The sequence below is a fragment of the Somniosus microcephalus genome, unplaced genomic scaffold (genome assembly GCF_052327205.1).
Source record: "Somniosus microcephalus isolate GS21.2 unplaced genomic scaffold, FLI_Smic_1.0 unresolved_chr7, whole genome shotgun sequence".
NCBI classification, from domain to species: Eukaryota; Metazoa; Chordata; class Chondrichthyes; order Squaliformes; family Somniosidae; genus Somniosus; species Somniosus microcephalus.
In genome coordinates this window covers 13,255,410-13,277,418 of record NW_028225185.1, presented here as the reverse complement: position 1 = coordinate 13,277,418, position 22,009 = coordinate 13,255,410, and the positions used below count along the sequence as shown (strand labels likewise).

The window sequence follows — 22,009 nt, the reverse complement described above, 5'->3', positions numbered from 1 at the left end:
GGCCACCAGTCCAGCACAAAATGGCTGCCAACCCAGCACGCAGCACTCGTACTGGCTGAGGGCGTGTGAAATTTAAAAACATGTATTGAGAGGGGGGGCTCTTCCGTGGTTGGGACGCTGTAGAGGGAGCTTTACTCTGTATCTAACCCGTGCTGTACCTGCCCTGGGAGTGTTTGATGGGACAGTGTAGAGGGAGCTTTACTCTGTATCTAACCCGTGCTGTACCTGCCCTGGGAGTGTTTGATGGGACAGTGTAGAGGGAGCTTTACTCTGTATCTAACCCGTGCTGTACCTGCCCTGGGAGTGTTTGATGGGGACAGTGTCGAGGGAGCTTTACTCTGTATCTAACCTGTGCTGTACCTGCCCTGGGAGTGTTTGATGGGACAGTGTAGAGGGAGCTTTACTCTGTATCTAACCCGTGTTGTACCTGCCCTGGGACTGTTTGATGGGACAGTGTAGAGGGAGCTTTACTCTGTATCTAACCCTGTGCTGTACCTGCCCTGGGAGTGTTTGATGGGGACAGTGTAGAGGGAGCTTTACTCTGTATCTAACCCGTGCTGTACCTGCCCTGGGAGTGTTTGATGGGACAGTGTAGAGGGAGCTTTACTCTGTATCTAACCCGTGCTGTACCTGCCCTGGGAGTGTTTGATGGGACAGTGTAGAGGGAGCTTTACTCTGTATCTAACCCGTGCTGTACCTGCCCTGGGAGTGTTTGATGGGACAGTGTAGAGGGAGCTTTACTCTGTATCTAACCCGTGCTGTACCTGCCCCCGGAGTGTTTGATGGGACAGTGTAGAGGGAGCTGTGCTCTGTATCTAACCCGTGCTGTACCTGCCCTGGGAGTGTTTGATGGGACAGTGTAGAGGGAGCTTTACTCTGTATCTAACCCGTGCTGTACCTGCCCTGGGAGTGTTTGATGGGACAGTGTAGAGGGAGCTTTACTCTGTATCTAACCCGTGCTGTACCTGCCCTGGGAGTGTTTGATGGGACAGTGTAGAGGGAGCTTTACTCTGTATCTAACCCGTGCTGTACCTGCCCTGGGAGTGTTTGATGGGACAGTGTAGAGGGAGCTTTACTCTGTATCTAAACCGTGCTGTACCTGCCCTGGGAGTGTTTGATGGGACAGTGTAGAGGGAGCTTTACTCTGTATCTAACCCATGCACAGAAATCCTTGAAGTAATTGTGCTTTTCCTTTTGATTGCAGCTATCCTGGGAATGTACAAGCTGATGAGTAACAAGCAGTATTATGATGCACTGGGAAGTGGAGTGATCATGAACAAGGAAGGAATTAACAGTGAGTATTATTGCGTCCTCTGTTCTCGCATTCTATCTCGCTGACCCCCCTCCTCGGGAGGCACTGACTTCGTGCTGGGCTTGTCGGATGGAGCTTGTGTCTCGCGGAGGTGGCCACTCTTCGAGAACGAGCCTCGGAGGTGTTTGTTGGCAGGCTGCTCGACTGCATGAGGCCTCGCCTTGTCCTCGGCGATATCCACACGCACGTTCTGACTGGGTCACTGGACAGCGTCCAGGTGTGGGGACCCTGGCTGATTCCTCCCCTCTGTTAACCCAGGAACTTTGAGTCCATTTAAGCACCCCCGACCTGGAACACAATAGCTCAGTGGTTCTTGGCCTGAACTGATAGTGCACGGGTTGGGAATTCAACTCCCACCATGGCCAGTTGTGTCAATTGAATTCTTTCACGGGATGTGGGCGTCGCTGGCAAGGCCGGCATTTATTGCCCATCCCTAATCGCCCCTTGAGAAGGTGGTGGTAAGCCGCCTTCTTGAACTGCTGCAGTCCGTGTGGTGAAGGTGCTCCCACAGTGCTGTTAGGGAGGGCGTTCCAGGATTTTGACCCAGCGACGATGAAGGATCGGCCGATATATTTCCAAGTCAGGATGGTGTGTGTGACTCGGAGGGGAACTTGGAGGTGGTGGTGTTCCTGTGCGCTTGCTGCCCTTGTCCTTCTAGGTGGAAGAGGTGGCGGGTTTGGGAGGTGCTGCCGAAGAAGCCTTGGCGAGTTGCTGCAGTGTATCTTGTAGACGGTACACACTGCAGCCACGGTGCGCGAGAACCCACGGGTCCACTAAGGGAGGGGAAACTGCCGTTCCTACCCGGACTGACCAACACGCGACTTCAGTCACACTCTACGCACTGGACTCTGAATTGGCCTCGAAGGCAACCAGTTGTAAAACCAATCGTAGGGATAGGAGGAGGCCATTCAGCCCCTCGAGGCTCATCTCAGTCCTAAATGGCCGACCCCTTATCCTGAGACTGTGACCCCTGGTTCTAGACTCTCCAGCCAGGGGGAAACATCCTCTCAGCCTCTACCCTGTCAATCCCCCTCAGAATCTTGGATATTTCAATGAGATCACCTCTCATTCTTCTAAACTCCAGAGAGTATCGGCCCAGTCTACACAATCTCTCCTCATAGGACAACTCTCTCACCCCAGGAATCAATCTAGTGAACCCTCGTTGCACCATTTGCCACTTAACTACCCAGTCTGCGAGTTTTCTAATAGAAACATAGAAGATAGGAGCAGGAGTCGGCCATTCGGCCCCTCGAGCCTGCTCCGCCATTCAGTGTGATCATGGCTGATCATCCAAATTCAGCACCCTGTCCCTGCTTTCTCCCCATATCCCTTGATCCCTTTAGCCTTAAGAAATATATCTAACTCCTTCTTGAATATATTTAATGAACTGGCCTCTACTGCCTTCTGTGGTAGAGAATTCCACAGGTTCACCACTCTCTGGGTGAAGAAATTCCTCCTCATCTCAGTCCTAAATGGCTTACCCCTTATCCTTAGACTGTGACCCCTGGTTCTGGACTCCCCGACCATCGGGAACATCCTTCCTGCATCTAGTCTGTCTAGTCCTGTTAGAATTTTATACGTTTCAATGAGATCCCCTCTCATTCTTCTAAACTCCAGCAAGTATAAGCCCAATCGACCCAATCTCTCCTCATACGTCATTCCTGCCATCCCAGGTATCAGTCTGGTGAATCTTCGCTGCACTCCCTCCATGGCAAGAACATCCTTCCTCAGATAAGGCGACCAAAACTGCACACAAAAATGTCGTCTTGTATCATGTCGAGTTCTTCCTCTGTGTTGGCGAAGAGGTGGCTCCTGCTCGGGGATGGGGGCAATAACTGCCGGCTTTCCCTGTGACGCCCGGGAATGAATATACACAGAAGGAGAATTCCCTGACTGAGATCAGAGCACACATCACCATTCCGGGAATCAAAGGCAATCCTGGCCACAAAGTGCCGTAACCAACTTTTTCCCCGCTGGTGGGAGGGTGGGGAGTCTGGGACAAGGGGGACATGACCTTGAAATCCGAGCCAGGCCGTTCAGGAGAGAAGGTAGGAGACACTTCTTCACTCGAAGGCTGGTGGAAGTGTGGAACTCTGTCCCACAAACAGCTCAATCTAATCGTTTTAAATTGGAGATCGCGAGATTTTTTGCAAGCCAAGACTAAAAGAAAGAAAGAAACACTCGCATTTCTACCGCGTCTTTCAGGACCACTGGACGTCCCAAAGCGCTTCACAGCCAATTAAGTACTTTTTTTGAAGTGTGGTCACTGTTGTAATGTAGGAAACGCGGCAGCCAAATTGCGCACAGCAAGCTCCCACAAACAGCAATGTGATAATGACCGGATCATCTGTTTTTAGTGATGTTGGTTGAGGGATAAATATTGGCCCCAGGACACCGGGGAGAACTCCCCCTGCTCTTCTTCCAATAGTGGCCATGGGATCTTTTACGTCCACCTGAGAGGGCAGACGGGGCCTCGGTTTAACGTCTCATCCGAAAGACGGCACCTCCGACAGTGCGGCGCTCCCTCAGTACCGCCCCTCCGATGGTGCGGAGCTCCCTCAGTACCGCCCCTCCGACAGTGCGGCGCTCCCTCAGTACCGCCCCTCCGACAGTGCGGCGCTCCCTCAGTACCGCCCCTCCGACACTGCGGCGCTCCCTCAGTACCGCCCTCCGACAGTGCGGCGCTCCCTCAGTACCGCCCCTCCGACAGTGCGGCGCTCCCTCAGTACCGCCCTCCGACAGTGCGGCGCTCCCTCAGTACCGCCCCTCCGACACTGCGGCGCTCCCTCAGTACCGCCCCTCCGACAGTGCGGCGCTCCCTCAGTACTGCCCCTCCGACAGTACTGGCACTGGGAGTGTCGGCCTAGATTATGTGCTCAAGTCTCTGGAGCGGGACTCGAACCCACAACCTTCTGACTCAGAGGCGAGTGTGCTACCCACTGAGGCACGGCTGACACTCTAATGAAGCGATATGGAGCCAAGGCGAGAAGATAGAGTTAAGATATGGATCAGCCACAATCTCACTGAATGGCGGAGCAGGCTCGAGGGGCTGAATCAGAACATAAGAAATAGGAGCAGGACATTCGGCCCCTCGAGCCTGCTCCGCCATTCGATAAGATCATGGCTGATCTTCGACCTCGACTCCACTTTCCCGCCTGTTTCCCTTAGCGCCCAAAAACCTCTCGCTCTCGGCCTTGAATGTACTCAATGGATGGCCTACTCCTGCTCCTACGTCAGTGGAGCCCCAGGGGGAGCTGCACTGGGAGGCTCACGGGGGCGAGGGCACGAAGGAACTGTCCCAGTTAGGGAACGGGCTAAACCTCTTCCAACTTGTATTTTGGCTTACAGGTATCGTGCAACCAGATTCCTACGAGTACAAACCGTTCCCTGACGAGCCGCCCAATGAAACCGATGTCGCGGACACCCTGAAGAAGATAACGGACAACGACCAGGGTCTTGTAGAGGTCAACTTGAACAACATGAAGGTGATGTCTCTCCTCGTTTGTGTGGCTGTGTTGATGGGAGTAGCTCAAGTTTTTTTTTACATATTCGTTCAAGGCCAGCATTTATTGCCCATCCCCCTAATTGCCCCTTGAGAAGGTGGTGGTGAGCCGCCTTCTTGAACTGCTGCAGTCCGTGTGGTGAAGGTGCTCCCACAGTGCTGTTAGGGAGGGAGTTCCAGGATTTTGACCCAGCGACGATGAAGGAACGGCCGATATATCTCCAAGTCAGTATGGTGTGTGTGACTTGGAGGGGAACTTGGAGGTGGTGGTGTTCCCACGCGCCTGCTGCCCTTGTCCTTCTAGGTGGAAGAGGTGGCGGGTTTGGGAGGTGCTGCCGAAGAAGCCTTGGTGAGTTGCTGCAGTGCATCTTGTAGATGGTACACACTGCAGCCACGGTACGCCGGTGGTGGAGGGAGTGAATGTTTAAGGTGGTGGATGGGGTGCCAATCAAGCAGGCTGCTTTATCCTGAATGGTGTCGAGCTTCTTGAGTGTTGTTGGAGCTGCACTCATCCAGGCACGTGGAGAGTATTCCATCACACTCCTGGCTCGTGCCTTGTAGATGGTGGAAAGGCTTTGGGGAGTCAGGAGGTGAGACACTCGCCGCAGAATTCCCAGCCTCTGACCCACTCTTGTTGCAAATATATGTGAGCCAACTACCCTCTCGTTTACAAATTTGCTTCATCTTGATACCATTAACTCTTTGGAAGCCCCTTATGCCCCCTGGACACTGCGGCCAAGAACCTCGTAGAAAAATCATATGGGTGTTAAACATTTTTTTCCCCCTTAAACACCTTTTCGTTTATTTATTGTAAAAATATTGGAGGTGTGGGATGAGAATGTCGTGTGATGCAGCCTCCAGGAATACATCCAACCAGAGTAGGCAACCATAGTTATCTGCTGCACCAGGGGAGATTATACTTACCGAGAGTCCCATCAAGCACTCCCAGGGCAGGTACAGCATGGGTTAGATACAGAGTAAAGCTCCCTCTACACTGTCCCATCAAACACTCCCAGGGCAGGTACAGCATGGGTTAGATACAGAGTAAAGCTCCCTCTACACTGTCCCATCAAACACTCCCAGGGCAGGTACAGCACGGGTTAGATACAGAGTAAAGCTCCCTCTACACTGTCCCATCAAACACTCCCAGGGCAGGTACAGCACGGGTTAGATACAGAGTAAAGCTCCCTCTACACTGTCCCATCAAACACTCCCAGGGCAGGTACAGCACGGGTTAGATACAGAGTAAAGCTCCCTCTACACTGTCCCATCAAACACTCCCAGGGCAGGTACAGCACGGGGTTAGATACAGAGTAAAGCTCCCTCTACACTGTCCCATCAAACACTCCCAGGGCAGGTACAGCACGGGTTAGAGACCGAGTAAAGCTCCCTCTACACTGTCCCATCAAACACTCCCAGGGCAGGTACAGCACGGGTTAGATACAGAGTAAAGCTCCCTCTACACTGTCCCATCAAACACTCCCAGGGCAGGTACAGCAGGGGTTAGATACAGAGTAAAGCTCCCTCTACACTGCCCCATCAAACACTCCCAGGGCAGGTACAGCACGGGTTAGATACAGAGTAAAGCTCCCTCTACACTGCCCCATCAAACACTCCCAGGGCAGGTACAGCACGGGTTAGATACAGAGTAAAGCTCCCTCTACACTGTCCCATCAAACACTCCCAGGGCAGGTACAGCACGGGTTAGATACAGAGTAAAGCTCCCTCTACACTGTCCCCATCAAACACTCCCAGGGCAGGTACAGCACGGGTTAGATACAGAGTAAAGCTCCCTCTACACTGTCCCATCAAACACTCCCAGGGCAGGTACAGCAGGGGTTAGATACAGAGTAAAGCTCCCTCTACACTGTCCCATCAAACACTCCCAGGGCAGGTACAGCACGGGTTAGAGACCGAGTGTGTCGCGACTCCTCCCGAACTCGGTTTATATTTGTGCTTGCTGCATTTCTCAAGCACTTCACGAGGGAAAACCCTGAGCAAAATTGCTTTTTATAATGCGAAAGCTGACGCTTGCTCTGTCCACAGGACATTCCCATACCGACTCTCAAGGAGTTTGCCGAGGCCATGAAGCAGAACACTCACGTGAAGAGCCTGTCCTTGGCAGCCACACGTAGCAATGATCCCGTGGCTCACGTAAGTATGAGCTGGGCCGTGGAACATAAGAATTAGGAGCAGGAGTCGGCCATTCGGCCCCTCGAGCGTATAAGGGGGCGCGACAAGGTAGATGCAGAGAGGATGTTTCCCCTCGTGGGGAAATCTAGAACTCGGGGGCACAGTCTCAGAATAAAGTGTCTTAGAAACATAGAAGATAGGAGCAGGAGTCGGCCATTCGGCCCCTCGAGCCTGCTCCGCCATTCAATGAGATCATGGCTGATCATCTAAATTCAGTACCCTGTCCCTGCCTTCTCCCCATATCCCTTGATCCCTTTAGCCTTAAGAAATATATCTAACTCCTTCTTGAATATATTTAATGAATTGGCCTCTACTGCCTTCTGTGGTAGAGAATTCCACAGGTTCACCACTCTCTGGGTGAAGAAATTCCTCCTCATCTCAGTCCTAAATGGCTTACCCCTTATCCTTAGACTGTGACCCCTGGTTCTGGACTCCCCGCCATCGGGAACATCCTTCCTGCATCTAGTCTGTCTAGTCCTGTTAGAATTTTATAAGTTTCAATGAGATCCCCTCTCATTCTTCTAAACTCCAGCGAGTATAAGCCCAATCGACCCAATCTCTCCTCATACGTCATTCCTGCCATCCCAGGTATCAGCCTGGTGAATCTTCGCTGCACTCCCTCCATGGCAAGAACATCTTTCCTCAGATAAGGCGACCAAAACTGCACACAATACTCAAGGGGTCGCCCTTTTAGAACTGAGATGAGGAGGAATTTCTTCTCTCAGAGGGTCGTAAATCTGTGGAATTCTCTGCCCCAGAGAGCCGTGGAGGCTGGGTCATTAAATACATTTAAGGTGGAGAGAGACAGATTTTTGCAAGATAAGGGAGTGAAGGGTTATGGGGATCAGGCGGGAAAGTGGAGTTGAGGTCAATGATCAGCCATGATCTTATTGAATGGCGGAGCAGGCTCGAGGGGCCAAATGGCCGACTCCTGCTCCTATTGCTTATGTTCTTATGAGCCTGATCCGTCATTCAATAAGATCACGGCTGATCTTCAACCTCAACTCCACTTTCCCGCCCGATCCCCATATCCCTCGATTCCCCGAGAGTCCAAAAATCTCTCGATCTCGGCCTTGAATATACTCAACGACTGAGCCTCCACAGCCCTCTGGGGCAGAGAATTCCAAAGATTCACCGCCCTCTGAGTGAAGAAATTCCTCCTCATCTCAGTCCAAAATGGCCGACCCCTTATCCTGAGACTGTGACCCCTGGTTCTAGACTCTCCAGCCAGGGGGAAACAGCCTCTCAGCATCTACCCTGTCAATCCCCCTCAGAATCTTGTATGTTTCAAAACTGTGAGACACGGGTTACTTTGTACGTTCGAAGAGAATCGGCCGTCTAGTTCCTTGCTCTCGCTATCGGGGTTGGCCAACACGGGGTCGCACAGGGGTCAATCAATGGCGCACTCTGGCCTTGCCATGTGATTGACGGTGCTTTCTGATTGGCTGGCTCCTGCCGTACCCTTGCTGTAGGGCGAATGTCATTGGGTTACTTGCCCTTACTTTGGTCCTTTAACGCAATAAAACGTCCCAGGGCGCTTCACAGGAGCGATTATCAGACAAAATTCGACACCGAGCCACATAAGGAGATATTAGGACAGGTGAACCAAAAGCTTGGTGAAAGAGGTCGGTTTTAAGGAGCATCTTAAAGGAGGAGAGAGAGGCGAAGAGGTTTAGGGAGGGAATTCCAGAGCTCGGGGCCCAGGCGGCTGAAGGCACGGCCGCCAATGGTGGAGCGATGGAAATCAGGAGATGCGCAAGAGGCCAGAATTGGAGGAGCGCCGAGATCTCGGAGGGTGGCAGGAGGTTACAGAGATAGGGAGGGGGCGAGGAGACCATGGAGAGATTTGAACAGGAGGATTTTAAACTGAGGCGTTGCCGGACCGGGAGCCAATTGTAGGTCAGCGAGCACAGGGGGTGATGGGTGAACGGGACTCGGTGCGAGTTAGGACACGGGGTGGGGGGGGGCAGCAGAGTTTGGGATGAGCTGAAGTTTAGAGAGGGTGGAAGGTAGGAGGCCGATCCGGGAGAGCGTTGGAATAGTCGGAGTCTGGAGGGGACGAAGGGCAGGGATGAGAGCTTCAGCAGCAGATTAGCTGAGGCACTTCGGAATCGGAGGTAGACGGGGAGACCCGCAGTGGGGGAGCTTCGGACGGTTAATGAGCGTTCATTCCACGACTGGGGGCCTTTCCTCGCCTCGTGTCTGGGCCTGTTGTAGACAAATCAATAGAGGTTGAGCGCGGTGATTGGCCAACAACTCCATTCTCGTCGTATCGTGCGACTAGAAGGCGAACTAGATGGATCTCGGCCTATTTTTTCCGCCTAGCAAGTCCTATGACGAGACTCGTTGCCCATCATTGGGTTTCCAATCCTCCTGTTTGCGTTTTGCTTTCATAGCACCGCACAGAAGGAGGCCATTCGGCCCATCGAGTCTGCGCCGGCTCTCTCGCTTGAAGAGCAATCCAGCAATGTGATGATGACCAAATCATCTGTTTTTTAGTCATGTTGGTTGAGGGGTAAATATTGGCCCCAGGACACCGGGGAGAACTCCCCCTGCTCTTCTTCCAATAGTGGCCGTGGGATATTTTACATCCACCCGAGAGGGCAGACGGGGCCTCGGTTTAACGTCTCACCCGAAAGACGGCGCCTCCGACAGTGCGGCGCTCCCTCAGTACCACCCCTCCGACAGTGCGGCGCTCCCTCAGTACTGCCCCCTCCGACAGTGTGGCGCTCCCTCAGTACTGCCCCTGCGCCGCACTGTCGGAGGGGCAGTACTGAGGGAGTGCCGCACTGTCACAGGAGCAGTACTGAGGGAGCGCCGCACTGTCGGAGGGGCGGTACTGAGGGAGCGCCGCACTGTCGGAGGGGCAGTACTGAGGGAGCGCCGCACTGTCACAGGAGCAGTACTGAGGGAGCGCCGCACTGTCGGAGGGGCGGTACTGAGGGAGCGCTGCACTGTCAGAGGGGCAGTACTGAGGGAGCGCCACACTGTCGGAGGAGCAGTACTGAGGGAGCGCCGCACTGTCGGAGGGGCAGTACTGACGGAGCACTGCACTGTCGGAGGGACATTACTGAGGGAGCGCCGCACTGTCGGAGGGGCGGTACTGAGGGAGTGCCGCACTGTCGGAGGGGCAGTACTGAGGGAGCGCCGCACTGTTGGAGGGGCAGTACTGAGGAAGCGCCGCACTGTCAGAGGGGTGGTACTGAGGGAGCGCCGCACTGTCGGAGGGGCAGTACTGAGGGAGCACTGCACTGTCGGAGGGGCGGTACTGAGGGAGCGCTGCACTGTCGGAGGGGCAGTACTGAGGGAGCGTCGCATTGTCGGAGGGGCGGTACTGAGGGAGCGCCGCACTGTCGGAGGGGCAGTACTGAGGGAGCGCTGCACTGTCGGAGGGGCAGTACTGAGGGAGCGCCGCACTGTCGGGGCAGTACTGAGGGAGCGCCGCACTGCCGGAGAGTCAGTACTGAGGGAGCGCCGCACTGTCGGAGGGGCAGTACTGAGGGAGCGCCGCACTGTCGGAGGGGCAGTACTGAGGGAGCGCCGCACTGTCAGAGGGGCAGTACTGAGGGAGCGCCGCACTGTCGGCGGGGCAGTACTGAGGGAGCGCCGCACTGCCGGAGGGGCAGTACTGAGGGAGCGCCGCACTGTCGGAGGGGCGGTACTGAGGGAGTGCCGCACTGTCGGAGGGGCAGTACTGAGGGAGTGCTGCACTGTCGGAGGTGCCGTTTTTCGGATGAGACGTTAAACCGAGGCCCCGTCTGCCCTCTCAGGTGGATGTAAAAGATCCCGCGGCCACTATTGGAAGAAGAGCAGGGGGAGTTCTCCCCGGTGTCCTGGGGCCAATATTTATCCCTCAACCAACATCACTAAAACAGATGATCCGTTCATTATCACCTTGCTGTTTGTGGGAGCTTGCTGTGCGCAAACTAGCTGCTGCGTTTCCTACATTACAACAGTTCAAAAAAAGTACTTCATTGGCTGTAAAGCGCTTTGAGACGTCCGGTGGTCGTGAAAGGCGCTATCGAAATGCGAGTCTTTCTCGAGGCCAATTAGGGATGGGCAATAAATGCCGGCCTGTGCAGCGACGCCCACATGCCGTGAATAAACACCGGCATCGACCAGTCGGGTCGAGAGGCCTGCTTCTGTGCCGTACGTTCTACGTAACTTGTCTCGCCAGCTTCAAAGATGTGAATTTGTCTGCATGTTCCTGCACCCCTTTTAAAATGGAACCTCTACGTCGCCGCTCCTCATACTACTTCTTTCAAACTAATTGACATAAGAAAACTACGAGGCACTTGGTCCAAGCGTTAAACAAAGCTTGAATCAACTGTTTTACAACATGGCGGTCTAGTTGTGTTCTTCACTAGTTCCTGTTAAAGAATGTCCTGAGCAAGCTGGGCCCGTGCCCGAGTATTTATACTCTCCCTGGACAGCGCCACCCGTAGGGTGCTCAGTATTATTTCATAAGTCTTTCTTTCATGAACGACTGATTCAGGCAAAATTCACAGAGGACTCGTGAAGCCAGGAGATGAGGTCGGGTGGGGCGGGGGGTGGGTGAGGAGGCCCTCACGGGCTGCAGGTGAAGCCCGATCTCGCGGGGGGGGGGGTGAAGTCTCGGGGCCAGAGCACCACTGGCGGCCCCCCCGCCATCCCTTGGGTATCTGCAAGAAGACCCCACAGGAGATTAGTCTTGACCTTGTGTTGTCTTTGTGTTAGGCACTGGCTGAAATGTTGAAGGAAAATTGCACACTAAAGAGTCTTAATATCGAGTCGAATTTCATCAGCGGAGCGGCGATGCTGGCCATAGTTAGGGCGATGAGACAGAACTCCACAGTGATCGAATTAAAGATTGACAACCAGGTGAGAGTGAGGCCGGGAGGGTCACGCTCCCCGGTGAAAGCCCCTCCCTAGATTTTCCACCTTTGTTTGTGTTGGATTTACACCTCCCAACATCCTCTCCTGCAGACACTGATTCTCACTGGGGTACAGTTCCACAGACACTGACTCTCACTGGGGTACAGTTCCACAGACACTGACTCTCACTGGGGTACAGTTCCACAGACATTGACTCTCACTGGGGTACAGTTCCACAGACATTGACACTCACTGGGATACGGGTTCCACAGACACTGACTCTCACTGGGGTACAGTTCCACAGACACTGACTCTCACTGGGGTACAGTTCCACAGACACTGACTCTCACTGGGGTACAGTTCCACAGACACTGACTCTCACTGGGATACGGGTTCCACAGACACTGACTCTCACTGGGGTACAGCTCCACAGACACTGACTCTCACTGGGGTACAGTTCCACAGACACTGACTCTCACTGGGGTACAGTTCCACAGACACTGACTCTCACTGGGGTACAGTTCCACAGACACTGACTCTCACTGGGGTACAGTTCCACAGACACTGACTCTCACTGGGGTACAGTTCCACAGACACTGACTCTCACTGGGGTACAGTTCCACAGACACTGACTCTCACTGGGGTACAGTTCCACAGACACTGACTCTCACTGGGGTACAGTTCCACAGACACTGACTCTCACTGGGGTACAGTTCCACAGACACTGACTCTCACTGGGGTACAGTTCCACAGACACTGATTCTCACTGGGGTGCAGTTCCACAGACACTGACTCTCACTGGGGTGCAGTTCCACAGACACTGACTCTCACTGGGGTACAGTTCCACAGACACTGACTCTCACCGGTGTACGGGTTCCACAGACACTGACTCTCACTGGGGTACAGTTCCACAGACACTGACTCTCACTGGTGTACGGGTTCCACAGACACTGACTCTCACTGGGGTACAGTTCCCACAGACACTGAATCTCACTGGGGTACGGGTTCCACAGACACTGACTCTCACTGGGGTACAGTTCCACAGACATTGACACTCACTGGGGTACAGTTCCACAGACACTGACTCTCACTGGGGTACAGTTCCACAGACACTGACTCTCACTGGGGTACAGTTCCACAGACACTGACTCTCACTGGGGTACAGTTCCACAGACACTGACTCTCACTGGGATACAGTTCCACAGACACTGACTCTCACTGGGGTACAGTTCCACAGACTCCGACTCTCACTGGGGTACAGTTCCACAGACACTGACTCTCACTGGGGTACAGTTCCACAGACACTGACTCTCACTGGGGTACAGTTCCACAGACACTGACTCTCACTGGAGTACGGGTTCCACAGACACTGACTCTCACTGGGATACGGGTTCCACAGACACTGACTCTCACTGGGGTACAGTTCCACAGACACTGACTCTCACTGGGGTACAGTTCCACAGACACTGATTCTCACTGGGGTACAGTTCCACAGACACTGACTCTCACTGGGGTACAGTTCCACAGACACTGACTCTCACTAGGGTACGGGTTCCACAGACACTGACTCTCACTGGGGTACAGTTCCACAGACACTGACTCTCACTGGAGTACGGGTTCCACAGACACTGACTATCACTGGGGTACAGGTTCCACAGACACTGACTCTCACTGGGGTACAGTTCCACAGACACTGACTCTCACTGGGGTACAGTTCCACAGACACTGACTCTCACTGGGGTACAGTTCCACAGACACTGACTCTCACTGGGGTACAGTTCCACAGACACTGACTCTCACTGGGATACGGGTTCCACAGACACTGACTCTCACTGGGGTACAGTTCCACAGACACTGACTCTCACTGGGGTACGGGTTCCACAGACACTGACTCTCACTGGGGTACAGATCCACAGACACTGACTCTCACTGGGGTACAGTTCCACAGACACTGACTCTCACTGGGGTACAGTTCCACAGACACTGACTCTCACTGGGGTACAGTTCCACAGACACTCTCACTGGGGTACAGTTCCACAGGCACTGACTCTCACTGGGGTACAGTTCCACAGACACTGACTCTCACTGGGGTACAGTTCCACAGACACTGACTCTCACTGGGGTACAGTTCCCACAGACACTGACTCTCACTGGGGTACAGTTCCACAGACACTGACTCTCACTGGGGTACAGTTCCACACACACTGACTCTCACTGGGGTACAGTTCCACAGACACTGACTCTCACTGGGGTACAGTTCCACAGACACTGACTCTCACTGGGGTACAGTTCCACAGACACTGACTCTCACTGGGGTACAGTTCCACAGACACTGACTCTCACTGGGGTACAGTTCCACAGACACTGACTCTCACTGGGGTACAGTTCCACAGACACTGACTCTCACTGGGGTACAGTTCCACAGACACTGACTCTCACTGGGGTACAGTTCCACACACACTGACTCTCACTGGGGTACAGTTCCACAGACACTGACTCTCACTGGGGTACGGGTTCCACAGACACTGACTCTCACTGGGGTACAGTTCCACAGACACTGAGTGGGACACTGTAGTGGAGGGGCGGGGTAGGCCGGCGGTTTAGATCTGTGTCTCTTTGGCCTGTAGACATTCAGTTTTTCTTTTGCTGTCCCTCTCCCACGCACAGCGTCACCAGCTCGGCGATGCCACGGAAATGGAGATGGCCAAGTTGCTGGAGGAGAACAAGAGCATCGTCCGTTTCGGCTACCACTTCATGCAGCAAGGACCGCGAGCTCGAGCAGCCATTGCCATCACCAAGAACAACGACTTGTGTAAGGACAGCCGGAGGGCCCTCCTCCTCAGAACCCCACCCCTTAACCCCAGCAGAGAATAAGATGATAAGAAACAGGAGCAGGACTCGGCCCCTCGAGCCTGCTCCGCCATTCAATAAGATCACGGTTGATCTTCGACCTCAACTCCACCATCCCGCCCGATCCCCATATCCCTCGATTCCCCGAGAGTCCAAAAATCCCATCGATCTCTGTCTTGGATATACTCGAGGACCAAGCCTCCACAGCCCTCTGGGGCAGAGAATTCCAAAGATTCACCACCCTCCGAGTGAAGAAATTCCTCCTCATCTCAGTCCTCAATGGCCGGAGAAGTGTGCATTGCCGCTGGTCTTTGATCTGTTCAGCTACTCGAGCGATGTCGCAGTCCAGTAGTGTCGTGGTTCTGGTGCTGGACCAGCGATTGAGAGTTCAGCTTCCTGCACGGTGATAGAATTCAATAAATTAGGAGCAGGAGTAGACCATTCGGCCCCTCGAGCCTGCTCCGCCATTCAGTAAGATCATGGCTGATCTTCGACCTCAACTCCACTTTCCTGCCCTATCCTTCGAATCTCCATGAGTCTAAAAATCTAATCGATCTCAGCCTTGAATATACTCAACGACTGAGCCTCCACAGCCCTCTGGGGCAGAGAATTCCAAAGATTCGCCACCCTCTGAGTGAAGAAATTCCTCCTCATCTCAGTCCTCAATGGCCGACCCCTTATCTTCACTCAGAGGGTGGCGAACCTTTGGAATTCTCTGGTACACACTGCAGTCAAGGTACGCGAGGACCCACGGGTCCACTATGGGAGGGGAAACTGCCGTTCCTACCCGGACTGACCAACACGCGACTTCAGTCACACTCTACGCACTGGACTCTGAATTGGCCTCGAAGGCAACCAGTTGTAAAACCAATCGTAGGGATAGGAGGAGGCCATTCAGCCCCTCGAGGCTCATCTCAGTCCTAAATGGCCGACCCCTTATCCTGAGACTGTGACCCCTGGTTCTAGACTCTCCAGCCAGGGGGAAACAGCCTCTCAGCATCTACCCTGTCAATCCCCTTCAGAATCTTATGTTTCAATGAGATCACCTCTCATTCTTCTAAACTCTAGAGAATATAGGCCCAGTCTACTCAATCTCTCCTCACGGGACAATCCCCCCCATCCCAGGAACCAGTCTGGTGAACCTTCATTGAATGGGATTTCCCTCAAACCCCAGCCCCCACCCCCACCGGCTTCACCTCCCTCACCCTCCCCCCACCACCGCACAGATCACCCAAGGGGTTGGAATCTCGCTTTATTGAGACCCCACCCCAGATTGCGCTAATAGAAATACAGAAGATAGGAGCAGGAGTCGGCCATTCGGCCCCTCGAGCCTGCTCCGCCATTCAATGAGATCATGGCTGATCATCCAGATTCAGTACCCTGTCCCTGCCTTCTCCCCATATCCCTTGATCCCTTTAGCCTTTAAGAAATATATCTAACTCCTTCTTGAATATATTTAATGAATTGGCCTCAACTGCCTTCTGTGGTAGAGAATTCCACAGGTTCACCACTCTCTGGGTGAAGAAATTCCTCCTCATCTCTGTCCTAATGGCTCCAGCAACCCCCGGCAGCCTTCGCTAATTCTTCACCCGGTCAGCGGGCTATTCCACTGCAGAGGCGGCGCGGCTGGGCCCGAAGCCTGGTGTCCGCGCGCCCACCGTAATCAGCTGGGGAATCGCGAGTGGACAAACCCCCTGGCTGGCCGTCCCGACCTTTCCCAGGGGCGTTCCCAATCTTTGGGTACGATCCAGATATTGAACACTTGGCAGCTATGTCCGATCTTGCCCAGTTCCCACTTGTGCTTCGAGGGGTGTCCGCGCCAGTTAGAAAACAAAAGGACTCCCCATTTCTCCAGCGCCTTTCACGACCTCAGGACGTCCCAAAGCGCTTTACAGCCAATGAAGTACTTTTGAAGTGTAGCAATGTAGGAAACGCCAATTTGCGCACAGCAAGCTCCCACAAACCGCAATGTGATAATGACCAGATCATCTGTTTTTAATGATGTTGATTGAGGGATAAATATTGGCCCCAGGACACCGGGGAGAACTCCCTCCCCTGCTCTTCTTCCAATAGTGGCCGTGGGATCTTTTACATCCACCTGAGAGGGCAGACGGGGCCTCGGTTTAACGTCTCATCCAAAAGATGGCACCTCCGACAGTGCGGCGCTCCCTCGGTACTGCCCCTCCGACAGTGCCGCACTCGCTCAGTACTGCCCCTCCGACAGTGCGGCGCTCGCTCAGTACTGCCCCTCCGACAGTGCGGCGCTCCCTCAGTACTGCCCCTCCGACAGTGCGGCGCTCCCTCAGTACTGCCCCTCCGACAGTGCGGCGCTCCCTCAGTACCGCCCCTCCGACAGTGCGGCGCTCTCTCAGTACCGCCCCTCCGACAGTGCGGCGCTCCCTCAGTACCGCCCCTCCGACAGTGCGGCGCTCCCTCAGTACCGCCCCTCCGACAGTGCGGCGCTCCCTCAGTACCGCCCCTCCGACAGTGTGGTGCTCCCTCAGTACCGCCCCTCCGACAGTGCGGTGTTCCCTCAGTACCGCCCCTCCGACAGTGCGGTGTTCCCTCAGTACTGCCCCTCCGACAGTGCGGCGCTCCCTCAGTACTGCCCCTCCGACAGTGCGGTGCTCCCTCAGTACTGCCCCTCCGACAGTGCGGCGCTCCCTCAGTACTGCCCCTCCGACAGTGCGGCGCTCCCTCAGTACTGCCCCATCGACAGTGCAGCGCTCCCTCAGTACTGCCCCTCCGACAGTGCAGCGCTCCCTCAGTACTGCCCCTCCGACAGTGCGGCGCTCCCTCAGTACCGCCCCTCCGACAGTGCGGCACTCCCTCAGTACCACCCCTCCGACAGTGCGGCACTCCCTCAGTACTGCCCCTCCGACAGTGCGGCGCTCCCTCAGTACTGCCCCCCCGACAGTGCAGCGCTCCCTCAGCACCACCCCTCCGACAGTGCGGCGCTCCCTCAGTACCGCCCCTCCGACAGTGCGGCGCTCCCTCAGTACCGCCCCTCCGACAGTGCGGCGCTCCCTCAGTACCGCCCCTCCGACAGTGCGGCGCTCCCTCAGTACCGCCCCTCCGACAGTGCGGCGCTCCCTCAGTACCGCCCCTCCGACAGTGCGGCGCTCCCTCAGTACCGCCCCTCCAACAGTGCGGCGCTCCCTCAGTACCGCCCCTCCGACAGCGCGGCGCTCCCTCAGTACTTCATTGGCTGTGAGGCGCTTTAGGACATCTTGAGATTGTGAAAGGCGCTGTCGAAAAGCGAGTGTTTCTTTCCTGGGGCTGTGCGGTTGGGAGGTGGGGTGCGTGGGCAGGTTCTTGTCAGCTACTAAATATCATCGTCGAAATGGCAAGGATTAATGGTTCTGTCTCCCTTATCTCTCCCCAGTGCGTCAACAGAGGAGGCGATGAGAATGGCCTTGGCAATGATGGATGGAATTGACACTTAAGTGCGAGTGTCGTCTTTTGTGCGTGGGGACAGTGCACGTGTGACGAGGGCAATCCGGTACATTCGACGATGTAACCAGCTGCTTTGTAGAACTTTTGGAGTCGCGCCAAGGTGGCGCCGCCCTCCTTCATTTGCTAGACTGATTTGTTGGGTGGTGCGGGGGGGGGGAAAAGCTGTAAATAAAATAAATTCTGAATTTATGACCTCAAGTGCTTCTCGTATGGTTTACTAAATTAAAAAAGACTTGTGTTTCTCCAGCACCTTTCACAACCTCAGGACGTCCCAAAGAAGTACTTTTTTTTTTTGAAGTGTGGTCACTGTTGTAATGTGGGAAACGCGGCAGTTCAATTTGCGCACAGCAAGATCCCACAAACAGCAATGTGAAAAGGACCAGAAGGCCGTTCTGTCTTTTTACAAAACAAATTGGCCGCAATTCAGGCAGTGACTCGGGGGAGTGGCTGTCTCTCTCTCTCACCCATGAGTCAGAAGGTTGTGGGTTCAAGTCCCCACTCCACTACTGAGGGAGCGCCGCTCTGTCGGAGGGGCAGTACTGAGGGAGCGCCGCACTGTCGGAGGGGCAGTACTGAGGGAGCACCGCACTGTCGGAGGGGCGGTACTGAGGGAGCGCCACACTGTCGGAGGGGCAGTACTGAGGGAGCGCCGCACTGTCGGAGGGGCGGTACTGAGGGAGCGCCACACTGTCGGAGGGGCGGTACTGAGGGAGCGTTGCACTGTCGGAGGGGCGGTACTGAGGGAGCGCCGCACTGTCGGAGGGGCGGTACTGAGGGAGCGCCGCACTGTCGGAGGGGCAGTACTGTGGGAGCGCCGCACTGTCGGAGGGGCAGTACTGAGGGAGAGCCACACTGTCGGAGGGGCGGTACTGAGGGAGTGCCGCACTGTCGGAGGGGCAGTACTGAGGGAGCGCCGCACTGTCGGAGGGGCGGTACTGAGGGAGTGCCGCACTGTCGGGAGGGGCGGTACTGAGTGAGCGCCGCACTGTCGGAGGGGCGGTACTGAGGGAGTGCCGCACTGTCGCAGGGGCGGTACTGAGTGAGCGCCGCACTGTTGGTGGAGCTGTACTGAGGGAGCGCCGCACTGTCGGAGGGGCGGTACTGAGACAGCTCCGCACTGTCGGAGGGGCAGTACTGAGGGAGCGCCGCACTGCCGGAGGTGCCGTCTTTTGGATGAGACGTTAAACCGAGGCCCTGTCTGCCCTCTCAGGTGGATGTAAAAGATCCCACAGCCACTATTGGAAGAAGAGCAGGGGGAGTTCTCCCCGGTGTCCTGGGGCCAATATTTATCCCTCAATCAACATCACTAAAAACAGATGATCTGGTTATTATCACATTGCTGTTTGTGGGAGCTTGCTGTGCGCAAATTGGCTGCCGCGTTTCCCACATTACAACAGTGACCACACTTCAAAAAAAGTACTTCATTGGCTGTAAAGCGCTTTGGGACGTCCTGAGGCGGTGAAAGGCGAGTTCTTCCTTTCCGGTCATTGTGTTGAAAAGTGGGTGTGGGTATGATGTGGCGACAGGTGTGGGCTTGGCTGCGACATCTCCAGTGGCCGAATAGCCGGTCAACAGAGTGGACAAGGGAGCCGAAGCCTGGTGGTGACTGCGCGACTGAGGGCTGGTGCCTTTTGGGGAGGGAGGAGAAGAGGGAGAAAATCAACGAGACCACGGAAAAACTATTTTTGTCTCCTGCCTTTTGTCTGTGTGCGCAGCTCATGAGAGGAATATATAATTTCCCAGCGAGTCTGAGCTCTTGGCTCCAATACAATCGCCGATTCAGGATCACTAACGTGAGGCCAAACAGGACAATTATTCACTGTTGTACGCACTGTTCCCGCAATGTCTTAGAGAATACGCTGTACGGTGTGGCACTAATCCTCTCACTGGGAGTGCAATCTATTGGGCTTTTATATAATAGGAGTGAATGGGAAAGTGTTTGGTCCATTGGGGATCTAACCCGTGCTGTACCTGCCCTGGGAGTGTTTGATGGGACAGTGTAGAGGGAGCTTTACTCTGTATCTAACCCGTGCTGTTTCTGCCCTGGGAGTGTTTGATGGGACAGTGTAGAGGGAGCTTTACTCTGTATCTAACCCGTGCTGTCCCTGCCCTGGGAGTGTTTGATGGGACAGTGTAGAGGGAGCTTTACTCTGTATCTAACCCTGTGCTGTACCTGCCCTGGGAGTGTGTGATGGGACAGTGTAGAGGGAGCTTTACTCTGTATCTAACCCGTGCTGTACCTGCCCTGGGAGTGTTTGATGGGGACAGTGTAGAGGGAGCTTTACTCTGTATCTAACCCGTGCTGTACCTGCCCTGGGAGTGTTTGATGGGACAGTGTAGAGGGAGCTTTACTCTCCCCCTAAACGGCAGTTGTGCGAGCTTAGCACCCTCGCCTGGTGACGTGACGGATCCTGCCGCGCTATCAATGGATGAGCAGGGAGGTCTCCTGGTGTCAGGGCCAACATTCCTCCCGTGACCAGCGCACTTGTCATTCATCTCGTGGCCGCGCTGCGGGATCATGCTGTGCACCCGCCTACAGAGCGAGACCGCCCGCCGCAGATTTTAACCGAGCCCGAAGCGCGTCGGGCCTCCTATATAAAAGCAGGTTGCTATTCTCCTCCGTTAGCCTGTGTGCTCGAAATAGGAATGAACAACCTGCATTTATCCAGCACCTTTAATGTAGTAAAACGTCCCAGGGTGCTTCACGGGAGCGATTATCAGACAAAATTTGACACCGAGCCACACCAGGAGATATCAGGGCAGGTGACCAAAAGCTGGGTCAAAGCAGTCGGTTTTAAGGAGCGTCTTAAAGGAGGAGAGAGAGGTGGAGAGGTTTAGGGAGGGAATTCCAGAGCTCGGGGCCCAGGCGGCTGAAGGCACGGCCGCCAATGGTGGAGCGATGGAAATCGGGGGATGCGCGAGAGGCCGGAATTGGAGGAGCGCAGAGATCTCGGAGGGTTGTGGGGCTGGAGGAGGTTACAGAGATAGGGAGGGGGGCGAGGAGGCCATGGAGGGATTTGAAAACAAGGATGAGGAATTTAAAAAGCCAGCCTTGCTTAACCGGGAGCCATTGTAGGTCAGCGAGCACAGGGGGCGGTTGATGGTCGAACGGGACTGGGTGCGAGTTAGGACACGGGGAGCGTAGAGTAGAACATGCGAGGCCAGTCAGGAGTGCGTTGGAATAGTCAAGTCTAACCAAGGCACGGATAACATAAGGAGATATTAGGGCAGGTGACCAAAAAGCTTGGTCAAAGAGGTTGGTTTTAAGGAGTGTCTTAAAAGAGGAGAGAGAGAGGTGGAGAGGTTTAGGGAGGGAATTCCAGAGCTCGGGGCCCAGGCGGCTGAAGGCATGGCCACCGAAGGTGGAGCGATGGAAATCCAAAAGCGCACCAGCCCCGGTTGTGGAAGCAGCTGTCTCCTGGAGTTGGGAGCGCGTCCGAATTAGAAGCGAGGCCTCTCGCAGGACCCTCCCCACTGATGGCTGGGGTTACACGGGCGAGCAGGGAGGGGGCACCTGCGAGCCCCTGTAACAATCGGACAGGGACCTTGTCTGCCGATGTGCTTGGAATGCCCCCCCCCGCCGAAGACAGCTTGCTAAGACGCCATGCATTCCGTGCTGTCTCTGATGAGCTCAGTGGGGCCAGAATACGAGCAGCTGTGGCCTCTTGCCTGGAAAGCCTGCCGCCCGCCGTCTTTTTATGAGGAGGTTCGGTTTCAGTGACATTGCCAGCGAGGCCAACAGTGTATCTTGCTCTCTGTTGCTCCCTCCCCTCATGGGGCGCTGAATCTGGCTGAGGTACGGACGGACTGCGCGGGACTGCCCCCTCTCCTCGCCCCCCTCC

At 55.0% G+C, this 22,009-nt stretch overlaps 1 protein-coding gene across 1 annotated transcript; it reads left to right on the top strand.

Moving 5' to 3' along the window:
* Positions 1-1,178: 1,178 nt before the first annotated feature.
* Positions 1,179-18,365, top strand: LOC147086551 (tropomodulin-4-like). Its single transcript, XM_085978672.1, has 6 exons — positions 1,179-1,294; positions 4,661-4,797; positions 6,861-6,968; positions 11,724-11,867; positions 14,529-14,673; positions 18,097-18,365. Exons 1-6 carry the CDS (start codon positions 1,216-1,218, stop codon positions 18,117-18,119), a joined length of 636 nt encoding a protein of 211 aa, XP_085834798.1. The 5' UTR covers positions 1,179-1,215; the 3' UTR covers positions 18,120-18,365.
* Positions 18,366-22,009: the final 3,644 nt, after the last annotated feature.

Bases quoted from the DNA above. Each gene is read 5' to 3' on its own strand.
- LOC147086551 (XM_085978672.1), top strand. From the start codon at position 1,216: ATGTACAAGCTGATGAGTAACAAGCAGTATTATGATGCACTGGGAAGT. The intron at 1,295-4,660 runs GTGAGTATTATT...TTTGGCTTACAG, and splicing joins GAACAAGGAAGGAATTAACA to GTATCGTGCAACCAGATTCC. The intron at 6,969-11,723 runs GTAAGTATGAGC...TCTTTGTGTTAG, and splicing joins GCAATGATCCCGTGGCTCAC to GCACTGGCTGAAATGTTGAA.